Raw genomic sequence first — 14,709 nt, 5'->3', positions numbered from 1 at the left:
GGAAGCTAAAAGTCCTGCTCTCATGAAACTTAAATTCTAATTACATTGTTAAAATCCTAAACCTAGTCTGTCCATTCAACTACAGTGAAAATGTAGAGGAGAAAATACAAAATGAAGAAATGATGAAGAGGGGCACCTGGCTGGCTCAGGTGGTAGAGCAAGCAACTCTTGATCTCAGAGTTCTAAGTCTGAGGCCGATGTTGGGTGTAGAGATTACTTAAAAATAAAATATTTTTTAAAAATGATGAAGAGATGTAAAAGTTTAGAAAATTAATTTGGAAAGTGAGAGATGGTTTCTAACATACAGAATAGCCAAAACAGGAAAGTGCAACTTGGCATAAGTAGGAACTTAATAAATGTTTAATCATTCTTAAAAACAGATGGCTCTAGAAGCAGGGCCTATCGCTGGGTGTGGATCATGGGCCCAGATACACTCCCATGAGCTCAAGCCTTATATTTCAGAAAGGCCTTAAATGTATTCTTTTACTGTTACATCTAAATGAAATCAGCTAAGGGCACCTGCCTGGCTCAGCTGGTAGAGTATGTGACCCTTGATTTGGGGGTTTTAAGTCTGAGCCCCACTTTGGGTGTAGAGATTACTCAAAAATAAAATCTTTAAAAAAAAAGTTATTAAATACATACATACATAAAATCAACTCTACACCCCCCAGATAAGACAGTACCACCAGGGAATTAACCTTTAAAATAAATATTGTGGGGGCGCCTGGGTGGTTCAGTCAGTTAAGTGTCTGACTTTTGATCTCAGCTCAGGTCTTGATCTTGGGGTTGTGACTTTAAGCACCACACTGGGCTCCACGCTGGGCATGGAGCCTACTAAAAAAAATAACAGTAATGAATGAATACTTGAGTGAATAGCTTGAAGGGAAAAAAAAAAAGATGGTTCCAAAAACAGTTTCCACAATCAAGGATTCAAATTTTACTAGTTTTGGAATGAAATACCCACAATATGTCATGGCCTAAGTAAAATACAGGAAAAAAGGGTTTGTTTCCTTGACTGTTACGATTTAGTTTTTGAAGATTAACCACCACTTGGCACTACGTCGCGACCAATAACCTACTGTTATTTCTTTAGAAGAAATTCCTCTATCACAGAGAACCACAAAAGGCTTTCATAAAACATCCAGGAAACACGGTATTCTCATCTGTTAGTGGACTGTTGGAGTAGAGGGGTAGGGCTATAATGCAAAAAACTAAAATTAGAGACCACTATTTCATAAAAATAAGAAAGCTAGAGTTCCAATAATGCGTAAGTATCTACTTCCTAGTGTCTAAGAAAATAGAGACGAGTGAGGTTGGTACCACAAATCTAATGCATAGATCTACACAGATCTAATATGCAGATCAAAGTTCCTTTTCAAAATGTTAATTGTATTTCAATTGTTGAATTAGTAAATTATATTTAATATACTTTTCAAAAAAGTTTTTGCAGTAAAGTATCTTGACATCTAACTTTTACACCACATAAATTCCTATTTTTCCCATATCTGAAAAAAGGAAAAGTAATGGGTAAGAATATTGTTAACTAATGCTTTCAAAACTATAATTTACATAGGTGAAGTTTATGTAAGAAGAAAAATTTTTCCTAAAAGTCAGCTTCCCGAACCCAAACAGTGTTCCTTCCTTTACCTTCTGCCACATTCTCCATCCACAATTAGTGGTACCTACTAGCACAAAAAGAGGTGAGATGAGACTACCAGAATGAAAGGAAGAAATACCTACGCTCCTACAAATTCATTCAAATCTCTGGTTTGAATACTGAATTGGAAGTCAAGTACCTAATCTCTTCCCAACCAGTGCCTTAGCCAATGCATTATGAATCATACATGCAAATTAAAGTGTTCCTCAAAACTGTTAGTATTTCATGGATAAAAAAGACAGCCTAACACTTCATGAACCACCTATCACCCACTTCTACTTGCCAATGGTATGTAGAATTAATGAAAAATAATAGAATATGGGGAATTATCAATCATGCAGAGAAAAGGCCCTTATCACATTAGATCAATTACTTCAACATAACTCTTAGAGAGTAGAGAATAAGCCACATCTTACTCTACTTTTGATCCAGCACCATGTTAAGACATAGTGAAAATGCAAAGGAACCAGGTCCCCTACAAGATACTGAAGGGCCACCAAAAGTCTCTAAACCACACTCTAAGTACAGTTAACATAATCATCAAGCATTATTATTAACACTGAAGATTAACTTATACGGAGCTTAAGAGAGATAAGCTAAATGATTACAAAAATCTTTTGCAGACATTTGTGAAGATAGAATTAACAAGAACTATAGGGAATCTTTTTTTTTTTTTTTAAGATTTTATTTATTTATTTGACAGAGAGAGAGACAGCCAGCGAGAGAGGGAACACAAGCAGGGGGAGTGGGAGAGGAAGAAGCAGGCTCCCAATGGAGGAGCCTGATGTGGGGCTCGATCCCAGAACGCTGGGATCACACCCTGAGCCAAAGGCAGATGCTTAACAACTGAGCCACCCAGGCACCCCAGAACTACAGGGAATCTTAACCAGCAAAAAGATAAAGTAGAAAAAATTCAACGAAATATGTATGTTTCTAGTCCCTAAAATGGCTCTAAGGAAATGTCTGACCATTCAACAAAGAATTCTGACCTGAAAACCATTTACTTTCTTTTTTTAAATTAATTTATTTCGGAGAGAGAGCACACAAGCGTGCAGCTAGCAAGTGGGGAAGGCGGGGAGGCAAAGGGAGAGGAAGAGAGAGAATCTCAAGCAGACTCCCCACTGAGGGCAGAGCCTGCTGAGGGCTTGATCCCAGGACCCTGAGATCATGACCTCAGCAAGAGTCCAAGGCTCAACGAAATGCACCACCCAGATGCACCAAAAACATTTATTTTCTTTTCACTGAACACAGTACACGTCCACCCTGTGACCCTCCATTCATAGTCCACATTTCCCAAAACCCAACAGGCTATAGAAGTCCACCATGCATCTATGATCACTTCCTTTGATAGTCAAAAGAAGAAATGAAGGGAAAAAATACATTTTCTAGTTACCAGGTGTTGAATGTTGTATCAACAACTTGGGAGAGATGTGAGAATTTTTCAACATCAAAAAGGAAATCTAAAAATTGCAGAAGCAGGCTGTCAAAGGATAATAAACAAAATCAAATGTTTCATCAGCAAGGATTCTACACAAATGCCATTTTCTGCTTCAGATTTAAGCTGCTATGAATCAACTAATGAAATGTGGTAAAGAAACTGTCATTCTGGTCACTGTTGTTGAAAAAACAAAATAAAGCAGCCCCACCCACACTGCTGGAAAAAAGCTTCCGACATATGCACTGAACTTGTTTACCCAGGCCACCTCTTAATAAGAGAAATGCTTCGCAACTTGACTACGGTTATGTAACTATTTTGCAATGTGTTATCAGTTTAAAATTGTGTTTATTCACTCCCTAGTTTTAACACAAAGGTTATTTTACTACAAGGTCAGGTTTGCCATAATAATAGCATCTTTCTATTTTATTCCATCATCAGCACTTCTGCAAAAGAACTTTAGCCATTAATTTTATCTACTTTTCCTCTTAAAAAATTTAACAGATTTTACAATATATTGACATGTGACAAATTAACTTCTTTAAACAGCTCTGTTCCCAGAAATAGGGTAGTAAAGACAGTAAATTTCATAGTTATTCAACTGTTATAGCAAAACTTGGGTACCACAAAATAATACTCATTTCAGAGACATGGAAAAAATCCAATGTCAGTTTCAACACGGGAACACCCGTGAATCCCTTTCACTGCTGTATTCTCAAGTAATTCAGCCCCAACTTCTGGCTTCTTATTTAAGCCTACCGAAGACAGGGATTTCTGAAAAAGGATTTTATTTCACAAGAGAATGGCTGAGGTCTGCAAGGTAAACTAGGATCCGTAAAATGAAATACTTCCCTGAGAAAAATAACTGTAATACAGTGGAAAGAGGGCTAGGGCTAGGAATTTGGAGACTTGATCTGTGTAGACCTGCCCCAATACATCCCACTCCATTGCTTAGATATGACTGGCTGGATTTTTTAATATTCAAGCTTCCCCTTTTGAAGAGATGTTCACTGAAAAATGACATGAAACAACTTTTCTTTCAAAAGAACCCTCAAACTTTTCTTTTTAATTTTTTAAAGATTTTATTTATTTATTTGACAGAGAGCACAAGCAGGGGGAGTGGCAGGCAAAGGGACAGGGATCATGACCCGACCCGAAGGCAGAAGCTTAACCACTTAACCGACTGAGCCACCCAGGCGCCCCCTGAACTTTTCTTAAAGAATGGGAACTGCCTCGATCTACACCCAACAAGATTTTAAACCTCGGGTTCTGGACGCTAGCTGTTGGCAAGACCCGCTCTGAACACCAACCATTACACAAACTTCTGTCCTCAGCAGCTGAAGACACTAGAGGCACTTAATACATAAACTCAAGTTTCAAAGGATAGCGGGGGTGGGGGGGAGGTACAGCCTAGAGAAAGTATATATTCAAAGATTTTTAAATTAAAATTAAATTTTAAACATGTAACGTTTGGAAGTTCAACACCTCAGCCGAACAGCAACGTGGTCCAGTGTTTGTAAATTCAAATTACTTTTAAAGTAAAACGAGCCATTCTGCCCAGTTATTCTGCATCAAGCAGCTCCAGTGGGCAGAGCTGAAAGAGGACCACATCACACACCAGAAAGCCGCCAGGAGAGTGGAGGCAGGCCAAGCCCAGAGCGGAGAGCCGCTGCAACAGAACTCGCCCTAAAGAACTCCCACCCGCCCGCTCCCTCCCTCCACCCCAGGTCCCCCCAATTCCCTCGGGTCGGCCCCTCCCCCCCACCGCCACTCCCCTCCCCCACAACCCTCAGCCACCCCCGCTCGTCCTTGGGCCCTCAGCCCCAACTACTGCCCCTGAGCCCTGGGTCTCCTCAGCTGCCAACCCCTTCAGCCCCTCCTCCTTTAGAGGCGCCCCAGTCCTCCTTCTACTCACCGGGGTTAGCAGCAGTCGCCGCCATGGCCGTAGATGCCACTGCCGTCGCGCCACCCCCCTGTGGGAGGAGCCGCCGCCACCGAGCCGGGGGAGGGGGAGGGGAGAGCCACTCCCCAGACGCGGCGCCCTACAGCCGCCACCGCTACAGCCGCCACCGCTACCGCGGAGTCAAAGATGGCGGCTGCGGCAACCCCCCACCGGCCCCAGCCCCTACGGAGGACAGACCCCGCCCATAGAGTGGGTGGAGTCATTCCCCCCTCGGCCCGCCTGCTCTGGGAAACTGGCCAATGAAAACGCCAAGAGGTGGGGCTGGCCACTGCGCCTGCCGGTCCATTGGAGGAGGGAGGGCAAAAAAGAAGGCCAGCTGTCTCTCTAATCCCGCCTCCTGTGCGTCAGAGGTCAGTGATCGAGTGACGTAAGTGAAAAAAATTTTACTAAAAAGCTTGGCTGGGTGGTGCGTTCGCTCGGCGGACAACTGTGCAGACGAATTGTTTCGTAAATCGTCTTTAGGTGCTCTAATGCTTCAACTTTACACAGCGATTTGTAATCTTTTCTAGATTTGTTCCTGCTTTCAGGACCCTGGTGAAAAAAAATTCAATAACTAATTTTTGAGTGCTTTACACTGGTCGTGTAAAACAATCTGGGCGCTTAAGGTCTGGTGAGGGAGATACCGAGAGCCGAAACAGAAGGCTATGTATGAAGAAGGTATTTTGATCAAGAGTGGAATGACTTCCTTTGGTCAATGAAAGGGACACATAATAGTGCGTTTTTAGTAGGGAAGTGATAAGATGAGGAATGAACAGATTTTTTAATAATAGGAAGCACTGAGCGTTCGGGCCAGACGCTATCCAAACTGCTTTGTGTGTTGACTCATTTAATCCTCACAACACTGTAATGTAGATTCTATTACTATTTCCATTTTGCAGATAAGGAAAAAAGCAAAGAGATTAAGCAAGTGATAACCAACTAGTAAGTAATGGTGTGTGACGCAAACTGAAGAAGTCTGATTGTAAGAACATGTTTTAGCGCTACAAGATACTACCACCTTACATATATTTCACAAATTGTTTAATATAAATTTAATTCGAATTTTAACAAATTCCATTACACTATTGAGCATGTTCACATTCTTATAGGTTAAATATGTACTATAAAGATTACATTGATCCATTCCTCTCATTAGTTAACAGTACAGTTTATCTCTGCTGAGGTATTAACATAATTTGTATATTATTATTTACATTGTTAAAATTATTTTTCCTTTATTGCTATTTTGTTGTGTTGTATTTCCAATTCACCAAAAGAGAAAAATCACTCAAAAGATGTTGACACATAAGAAGTAGTGATGAAGAAAGTAACAAGTGCGGAATTTCAGTTCAAAATGATGTAGTAAAGGTAGCTAGCTATAAAACAAGACTGCTGTTTAGATATAGACTGCAAGTTTTGTGCCTTTAGGTACGTTCATCCAAGCAGCGATAAATAAATGAATAAATAAAAATTTAGATAGAAAGTGCAGCTACGAATATCTATAGGTCACCTGGGTGGCTCAGTCGGTTAAGCAGTTAAGTGTCTTCCTTTCAGCTCAGGTCATGATCTCAGGGTCCCGGAATCAAGCCCCATGTCAGGCTCCCTGTTCAGTGGAGAGCCTGCTTCTCCTTCTCCCACTGCCTCTCCCCCCACTTGTGCTGCTCTCTATCTCAAGTAAATAAATAAAATCTAAAAAAAAGAAAAAAAGAAAAAGAAAAGAAAGTACAACTGTGGATATCTAAAAGTTGGATTTTATTGGACCAACAATCTATTTGTCCATTGCCCACTACACCTTGGCTGTTAGGAACTTTTGCCTAACAGTGACTCAAAAAGCCATCAAAGCTTACAAGTCATTTTTGAACCAAATATAAAAACCTCATTGCCTTGTAAAGTGTATTTTTCCAGAGTGAGTGTAAAATAATGTTTTCCAGTATGAAATGAATTTGTGGATAAAAAAAGATCAAGTTACATCCCTGGTTAAAAAATGGCAAAAGTAGGGGCGCCTGGGTGGCACAGTCGTTAAGCGTCTGCCTTCGGCTCAGGGCGTGATCCCAGCGTTCTGGGATCGAGCCCCACATCAGGCTCCTCCGCTAGGAGCCTGCTTCTTCCTCTCCCACTCCCCCTGCTTGTGTTCTCTCTCTCACTGGCTGTCTCTGTCAAATAAATAAATAAAATCTTTAAAAAAAAAATGGCAAAAGTCATTTTGTTTCAGTGATGCTTGTATAACTAGCTACAAAGTCAATCACAAATGTTTTGCTTGGAGAAAGTATAACAAGCTATTGGCAAAAATCCCTGATCAAATACCACATAGAATCATGCATGGTATACAACATGAAAAGGCAATATTAGCCCTGTACTTGCTAACAGTGGACACCACTGATACCCATAATGTTTGTAATATTTCAAAAGGTAAAAACCTTATATGTAGGTTGGGAGAATGCCAAGAGAAATAAAAATATTGACACAGGAAAAGAAGTTGCAAAGAGGACATTTTCACTCAGAAAAAAATTTCATTTAAAAAATAATTATTTTGTGAGGTATGAGAAAGTCTGAAAGATATCTTGGGATCAGCACTGAAGGAGTTGTAGTCTTGGTGTCATTATTCCTGTAATAAACAAAATGTCCGTCCACTTTCTGTTTTATTCGGAGAAGAGTTGGTAGCCAAACAGCATTCCTCCTGATTCTGATCAAGCATAGAACAAATTAGTACAAACTGTAAATATATAAAATAGCAGCCAGTAAGCATAATCTTTGAGAAGAAATAGATAAATATTAGAAGACAGCTTTTTCTGCAGTGAAGTGAGGAGATAAGTACTGAGGAAGATGCTCTCACAAATTTTTTAATAAGGACTGGAGTAAAAGATCCCCTTTTGGGACGCCTCTGCCTCAGGCTCAGGTCATGATCCCCGGGTGCTGGGATCAAGTCCTACGTCAGGCTCCTTGCTCAGCAGGGAGCCTGCTTCTCCCTCTGCCCACTCTGCCTTCTCTGCCTGCCGCTTCCCCTGCTTTTGCTCTCTCTCTCTCTCTCTCTCTCTGACATATAAATAAATAAAATCTTTTTTAAAAAAAGATCCCTTTTCTACTATAAGATAATACTAACAAAAACCATATTTTCAAGTAGATTTATCTGAGCACTGTTTTCATTCTTTTTATTAACTTGAATTTATTACTTCAAATTCTAAATGACATGATTTTTTTTTGTTTCCAAATGGTGATTTTATCAGATTGTTTGAACATTAAATTTATCCTCCTTTGCAATCCAAAATAGTTACCTGAAGTTTGCTGTGTGTTCGTTTACTTTTCTTGTTTATTTGTTTTCTAAACTCTTTGGCACTATTTTCTAGGGGTGTTGAAACTGCCTTGATACAGGTCAGGAGAGAACTTTTCTTTTGTGCTGCCAATTCTGATAAATGCCATGATTTTTAATCTTAAGAACAAAGTATCAGGATTTTGTAAGAAAACCAGACTGTTATGCAAATGCCTTGACTGCCAAGAGTTTATTATTTCCCAATACGTGATAATTTTATTTCTTCACCAGAGAAAAACAAATGAATGACATGTTATTGAACGTATTTTAAACCACATCAAGATGGTGCAGTTGAATGGGGGAGAAACGCTGTCAGAGCTGAATATAACCCATGCAATGGCGTACAATGCCTGCTCCCTCCCACGTTGAAACATGCAACTTTTGAGGTTGCTCTATGCCCTTCTGCATAACATCTAACAAACTACTGAAAGCTGCCTTCAATTAAAACCTCTCTATAATACTAGGTCCATGTTAGATCCAACTATTCAGAATGATCTGAATGAGTGATAGCCATCACTCACTGCAGTATCTGACAAAGCCACTGTGAATTCAGATTTTCTAATTTTAGTAGAAATGAAAATTAAGAAGTTGATTAACAAATGACCTACTGTGGGCGGCTTGGGTGGCTCAGTTGGTTGAGCAGCTGCCTTCAGCTCAGGTCATGATCCTAGGATCCTGGGATCAAGCCAAGGTCACATTGGGCTCCCTGCTGAACAGGGAGTCTGCTTCTCCCTCTCCCTCTGCCCTTCCCCTCCCCCTGCTCATGCTCTCTCTCACATAAATAAAATCTTAAAAAAAAAAAAAACACAAGAAATGGTCTATTGCATGTTTTCAGCTTACCAATATTAAAGTTAATATTACTGCCATTAATTTTTAAACGATTACAAGTTGTTTCCTTACTGTAATCATGATGGTAAGGCAGTTTTTTAATTATTTGAAATGGTGGTCTGCAGATGCACCAGTTTAATGTCTCCAGATAGAGTTGCCAGATTTAGCAAATAAAAATACAGGTTGGTGGGAGGCCTGGGTGGCTCAGTCAGTTAAGTTTCTACCTTTGGCTCAGGTCACGATCCCAGGGTCCTGGGATGGAGCCCCGCATTGGGCTCCTTGCTCAGCGGGGAGCCTGCTTCTCCCTCTGCCTGCCGCTCTCCCGCTTTCTCTCTCTCTCTGAAAAATAAATAAATAAAATCTTTAAAAATATATATATAGGTTGCCCAGTCAATTTAAACTTCAGATAAACAACAAATGACTTTTTTAGTATAAGTATGTTCCAAATATTGCATAGGAAATATTTCTATTTTTTAAAAAGTCATCTTTTGGGGCACCTGAGTGGCTCAGTCAGTTAAGCGTCTGCCTTCAGCTCAGGTCATGATCCTGGAGTCCTGGGATGGAGCCCTGTGTTAGGCTCCCTGGGGGAGGGGGGTGTCTGTTTCTCCCTCTCCCTCTGCCCCTCCCCCTGCTTGTGCTCTTTCTCTCTCTCTCTCTCTCAAATAAATAAATAAAATCTTTAAAAATAAAAATAAATAAATAAAAAGTCATCTTTTATCTGGAAACCCTATTTCTGGAGGTTAAAATTTTAAGGAACAGTGATCCAGGTTATTTGGGGGGTGAGCAGAGACTAGAAGCAAAAAATCCACTTAGGTAAATAACTACTGCAGAAATCCAGGGGAGCAATTACAAGGATCAGACATAGGTCAATGAAACTGAAAACATAATGATTGCCATAAATACTGTTGTGACAAAATAACAAAGTTTGCCATGAAATTCTATGCATATGGAAGTTGTGATGTCAAAGAAGGCTTTTGGATGATATAAATATCAGAGACTGGTGATGTGGGAAACAAAGGCAGAAGAAAAATTATTAAATTTCCTTACTGCCTACAGCCCATTGACAAGTCCTTGAAACGGGCAGAGTGACATTCCTCTAGGAACTCAGCTGCCTCCATGTTAATACTTCACTAAGGGCGAAAGGCAATCTTAGCCCAACCCTCAGGACCCTGTAAGTCTACTTTAACATATAAAAATTCCTGTGGAAACGTCTTTTATCTCTACCCACCAAGATACATGTTGGCAATCATCCCCCAAGTATATGACCCACCGATATACATCTGAAGGGTCTCATGACTTGAGTTTTACTAGACAGTAATAAATAACTTTTTCCCAACAATAGCTAGCCCCATAAAGGTCCTGGAAACCTTGCTTCCAAAATTCCTTAGAGACTTATGCTATCCCTAACCCCCTCCCAACTTGCAAGTTTATAATGGGCCACTCCTCATGACCCAGGTGCAGCTCTTTCTGCCCATAGGTCCGGTCCCTGTGCTTTAATAAAAACCACCCTTTGCACCAAAGACGTCTCAAGAATTCTTTCTTAGCCATCAGCTTTGAACCCTAATGTCTTTTCCTAACTGGAAGTTCAGGTTTGTTTGGTTGAAATTTATTTGTTGGATTGGTTGGAGGGATAGCCAGGTAAAAATGCTTATTAAGCATATGAATTATAGGGCATCTGCCCAAGAGACAGGTTGGGATCTAGACCTAAACTTGTGCATCAACTGCAAGAGACTGTGGTTGCAGAAAATGGGAGCACCATAGTTAAAAGAGATAAGCAAAAGGACACAAAGAATGCTTCATGAAATGCCTGTTTCAGGCGTCTGAGGAATGTCAACTATTCAAGATGGAGGCAGAGGTCAGTAAAATGGAACTCATGTTCCAGAAGGCTGACTCTGATCTGGATTACATTTAGTACAGGCTGGAATATGAAATCAAGACTAATCACCTTGATTCAGCAGGCAAGAAAAATCCAGTTGGCAATAAAGTCTCAATATCAAGCTTTGCATGCACGCTTTAAACCAATTGCTGTGAAGCAGAAAGAGACTAAGAGCTGTGTTTGTGCTACTGTTCTTAATGACCATGATACAAAAACTACAAAAGCAAACAGACCTGCGGCTATCACCGCAGACTAAAGAAGAGAAAACTGCAGTAGAGCAATTAAAATCTCACGTGTAAGACTTATTGAGAAATGGACTTGCAAAAGAGAGCTCTCGTGGAGAAGAGATCCATCCCAGAAAAATTTAGGAAGGTGTCTTGTTAGCACTTGATGACTAGAGGTGGGGGGATGGTGAAGGAAAAGGAGATTTGGCTGAGTGACTAGATAGTCGATGCCATCCACAAGAGAGGGAAGTACAAAAAGGGCAGATATTAATTAATAAAGTTCAGCCAAAAGGATGAAATGGGAATAAAGGGACTTTTAAAATATATGCACACGCGTGTAGTCTTAGAATTTCAGGCAAGAAAGTTTCTTAACACTATTTTGCATCTGTTTTTATGTAATTGAGATAACATAAATGTCCCCGCCTATTGTAAAGAATATTTATGTACTATCAGTCAGTCAAATGTGAATGGACATGCTTTGGAAATTAAAGGATAGAAAGAAAAAAAGAAAGAGAGAAATACCTGTTTCAGATGATGGAAGAAGAAAGAGGCAATCTGGAAAGAGCAGGAGGACAATGGAAGCCAAAGGAGTTTCAAGATAAAAGAGTTTGGGGAGCGCCTGGGGAGCGCAGTCGTTAAGCGTCTGCCTTCGGCTCTGGGTGTGATCCTGGCGTTCTGGGATCGAGTCCCACATCGGGCTCCTCCGCTGGGAGCCTGCTTCTTCCTCTCCCACTCCCCCTGCTGTGTTCCCTCTCTCGCTGGCTGTCTCTCTGTCACATAAATAAATAAAATCTTTAAAAAAAAAAAAAAGATAAAAGAGTTTGGGCAGCAGCATCACATGTTCAGAGATGAGGAACAAATCTAAGGAGAGTAGATGGAGTGGAAACCATGGTTCAAGCGAGTGAAAAGCGTATAGAAAGTGAGTAAATATAGGCAAATAGTTAGCATACAGCACTTTTTCAAGAAATATGCCAATGAAGAAAAAGTAATCAAATGGTAACTGGGATGGGGGATAGGATGGGGTGGGAATAGAAAAATATGTCTACAGACTGAACTTGTGAAAAGGGGCAAATTAAAGATGAAGAAATATATATGCCCAAGAAAACAAGTAAGACTGGTGCTGGGGGACACATGGGGACTGGTTGGGGCTGTTTGTGGAAGTATTACTCTGAGAAAAAACAAGGGACCTTTTTACAGAAAATGTGTAGACATTTTGAAGTGGAAGAAAGAGAAATTGACAACTCATGCAGTGGCTTTGATTCTCAAAGAGTAATAATATGTCAAACTGCTGAAAACAAGAGGTAGAGATGGTGTTGGTTCTAGCTATAGTGCCGCGGGTAATTTGGGGAAGTGTGTGACTAAAATTGTATAAATAGGGGCGCCTGGGTAGCGCAGTCGTTGAGCGTCTGCCTTCGGCTCAGGGCGTGATTCCGGTATTCCGGGATCGAGCCCCACATCAGGCTCCTCCGCTGGGAGCCTGCTTCTTCCTCTCCCACTCCCCCTGCTTGTGTTCCCTCTCTCGCTGGCTGTCTCTCTGTCACATAAATAAATAAAATCTTTAAAAAAAAATAAAATAAAATAAAATTGTATAAATAAAAAGACTGTCTAATGTTCTGAGACCCCAAAGTGAGAGGGTATAAATGTTCGTGAAACTACAGAGCATTGTTAGGACTTGCTCTGCCAACACTCAGAAGCTAAAGGAAAGGACGTAATCAGAGGAATTTACCCAGAATTGGAGTACTGATTGACAAATTAGATCAGTATCTTGGTATGGAAGATTCTAGAGCTGCAGAAGGAGATGAGACAGGGAAACAAGAGAAGTGAGAAGGAGGTTATTGGGCTGAGAAGAGAGGTTGAATTCTGGAGGCTGATGTTGACAGAGAGCAGCTTAAAAGTGAGGGAGTGGGAGTGGCAAAGGATAGGAAATGAGAACATGTATCACAAAAAATTATAAGTAAAAATATATTGTTGGGACGCCTGGGTGGCTCAGTCAGTTAAGCATCTGCCTTCGGCTCAGGTCATGATCCCAGGGTCCTGGGATCAAGTCCCACATCAGGCTCCCTGCTTCTCCCTCTCCCTCTGCCCCTCCCCCCTGCTCCTGTGCTCTCTCTCTCTTTCTCTGAAGCTTGCTTTCTCTCAAATAAATAAATAAAATCTTTAAAATATATAGATAGTTGATATATTTGTGTGTATGTGTATGTATATATGTATATGTATATATATAATCTTCAAATCAATAAATAAGAGATGGGGGAGCCTGAATGGCTCAGTTGGTTAAGCATCTGCCTTCAGCTCAGGTCCTGATCCTGGGGTCCTGGGATCGAGCCCCATGTTGGGCTCCCTGCTCAGTGGGGAGTCTGCTTCTCCCTCTCCCTCTGCCCCTCCCACTGCTTGTGATCTTTCTCTCTCTCTCAAATAAAGAAATAAAATCTTTTTAAATAAATAAATAAAAGATGAGGGGTGCCTGGGTGGCACAGCGGTTAGGCGTCTGCCTTCGGCTCAGGGCGTGATCCTGGCGTTGTGGGATCGAGCCCCACATCAGGCTCCTCCGCTATGAGCCTGCTTCTTCCTCTCCCACTCCCCCTGCTTGTGTTCCCTCTCTTGCTGGCTGTCTCTATCTCTGTCGAATAAATAAATAAAATCTTTAAAAATATATATATAAATAAATAAATAAATAAGAGATGAATAGCCCAATGAAAAGAAGGGAAAGAATAGGTATAGGAAATCTGAAAAGATGCATAAACAATAAAAATTCAAATACCATAGAAATTAGGGAAATGCAAGATTTTAAAAATTGAGATGTTATTTTTGTCTATTAGCTGGACAAATATTTAGAAGATTAAAAGTAACTTATATTGGTGGCACTATGAAAAACAGGCACTTTCATACCTATTTTGCCCATTGCAATAACCTTTTTAGTGCGTAATTTGGCGGTACCTATTAAAATTAAAATTGGGCAGTACCTAATAAAATTAATTTATTATATAAATTAATAAAAGTTATTAAAATATAAAATGTTTATATCCTTCAACCAGCATTTATATTTTTAATATTTTGAGGAATTTATCTCATAAAAACATTTCCACAAAGGCTCAGAGAAATATGTGCAAGGATATCCATTGCAATGTTGGGATACTAATAAGAAATTTGAAACAACCCAAATGCCCACTAATAATGAAAATAAATCAGGGATATGTATGTAATATAGAACTTGCATACTTAGCAGCTGTTGAAATGAATGAAGTGGATCTAAAAGTATTAAAATGGGAAGATGTCCAAGGTATACGATTAAATTTAAAAAAGCATAAAATAAGTATTATCTTATAAATAATAGTAATTATAACAAGTATAAAAATTAGAGCTGGAGAAACCTGCCAAATTGTTAATAGTATATCTCTGAAGAGTGGGATTAATAGGAGATTTCTATCTTTTCATATTTC

General features: G+C 40.1%; 1 protein-coding gene and 1 pseudogene across 11 annotated transcripts in view; one reads left to right on the top strand and one right to left on the bottom strand.

Moving 5' to 3' along the window:
- Positions 1-5,228, bottom strand: part of ARNT (aryl hydrocarbon receptor nuclear translocator) — a 67,156-nt gene extending 61,928 nt beyond the window's left edge. For 4 of the 11 annotated variants that reach the window (XM_026486724.4, XM_048220567.2, XM_026486723.4 and 1 more), the window contains exon 1: positions 5,008-5,219. In XM_026486724.4, the coding sequence (XP_026342509.1) occupies positions 5,008-5,032 (25 nt within the window). In that variant the 5' untranslated portion in view covers positions 5,033-5,219. Of the gene's footprint in view, positions 1-5,007 lie in introns of all 11 variants that reach the window. The other 7 variants (XR_008958722.1, XM_026486720.4, XM_048220565.2 and 4 more) reach the window with 5 other exon arrangements.
- A 5,606-nt stretch (positions 5,229-10,834) lies between these two features.
- LOC113246177 (spindle and kinetochore-associated protein 2-like) lies at positions 10,835-11,413 on the top strand (annotated as a pseudogene).
- The last annotated feature ends 3,296 nt before the right edge of the window (positions 11,414-14,709 follow it).

Source organism: Ursus arctos, unplaced genomic scaffold (genome assembly GCF_023065955.2).
Source record: "Ursus arctos isolate Adak ecotype North America unplaced genomic scaffold, UrsArc2.0 scaffold_12, whole genome shotgun sequence".
In the NCBI taxonomy this organism is placed as follows: domain Eukaryota; kingdom Metazoa; phylum Chordata; class Mammalia; order Carnivora; family Ursidae; genus Ursus; species Ursus arctos.
The sequence above is the reverse complement of the archived record's forward strand: the minus strand, read 5'-3'. Positions and strand labels throughout refer to the sequence as shown.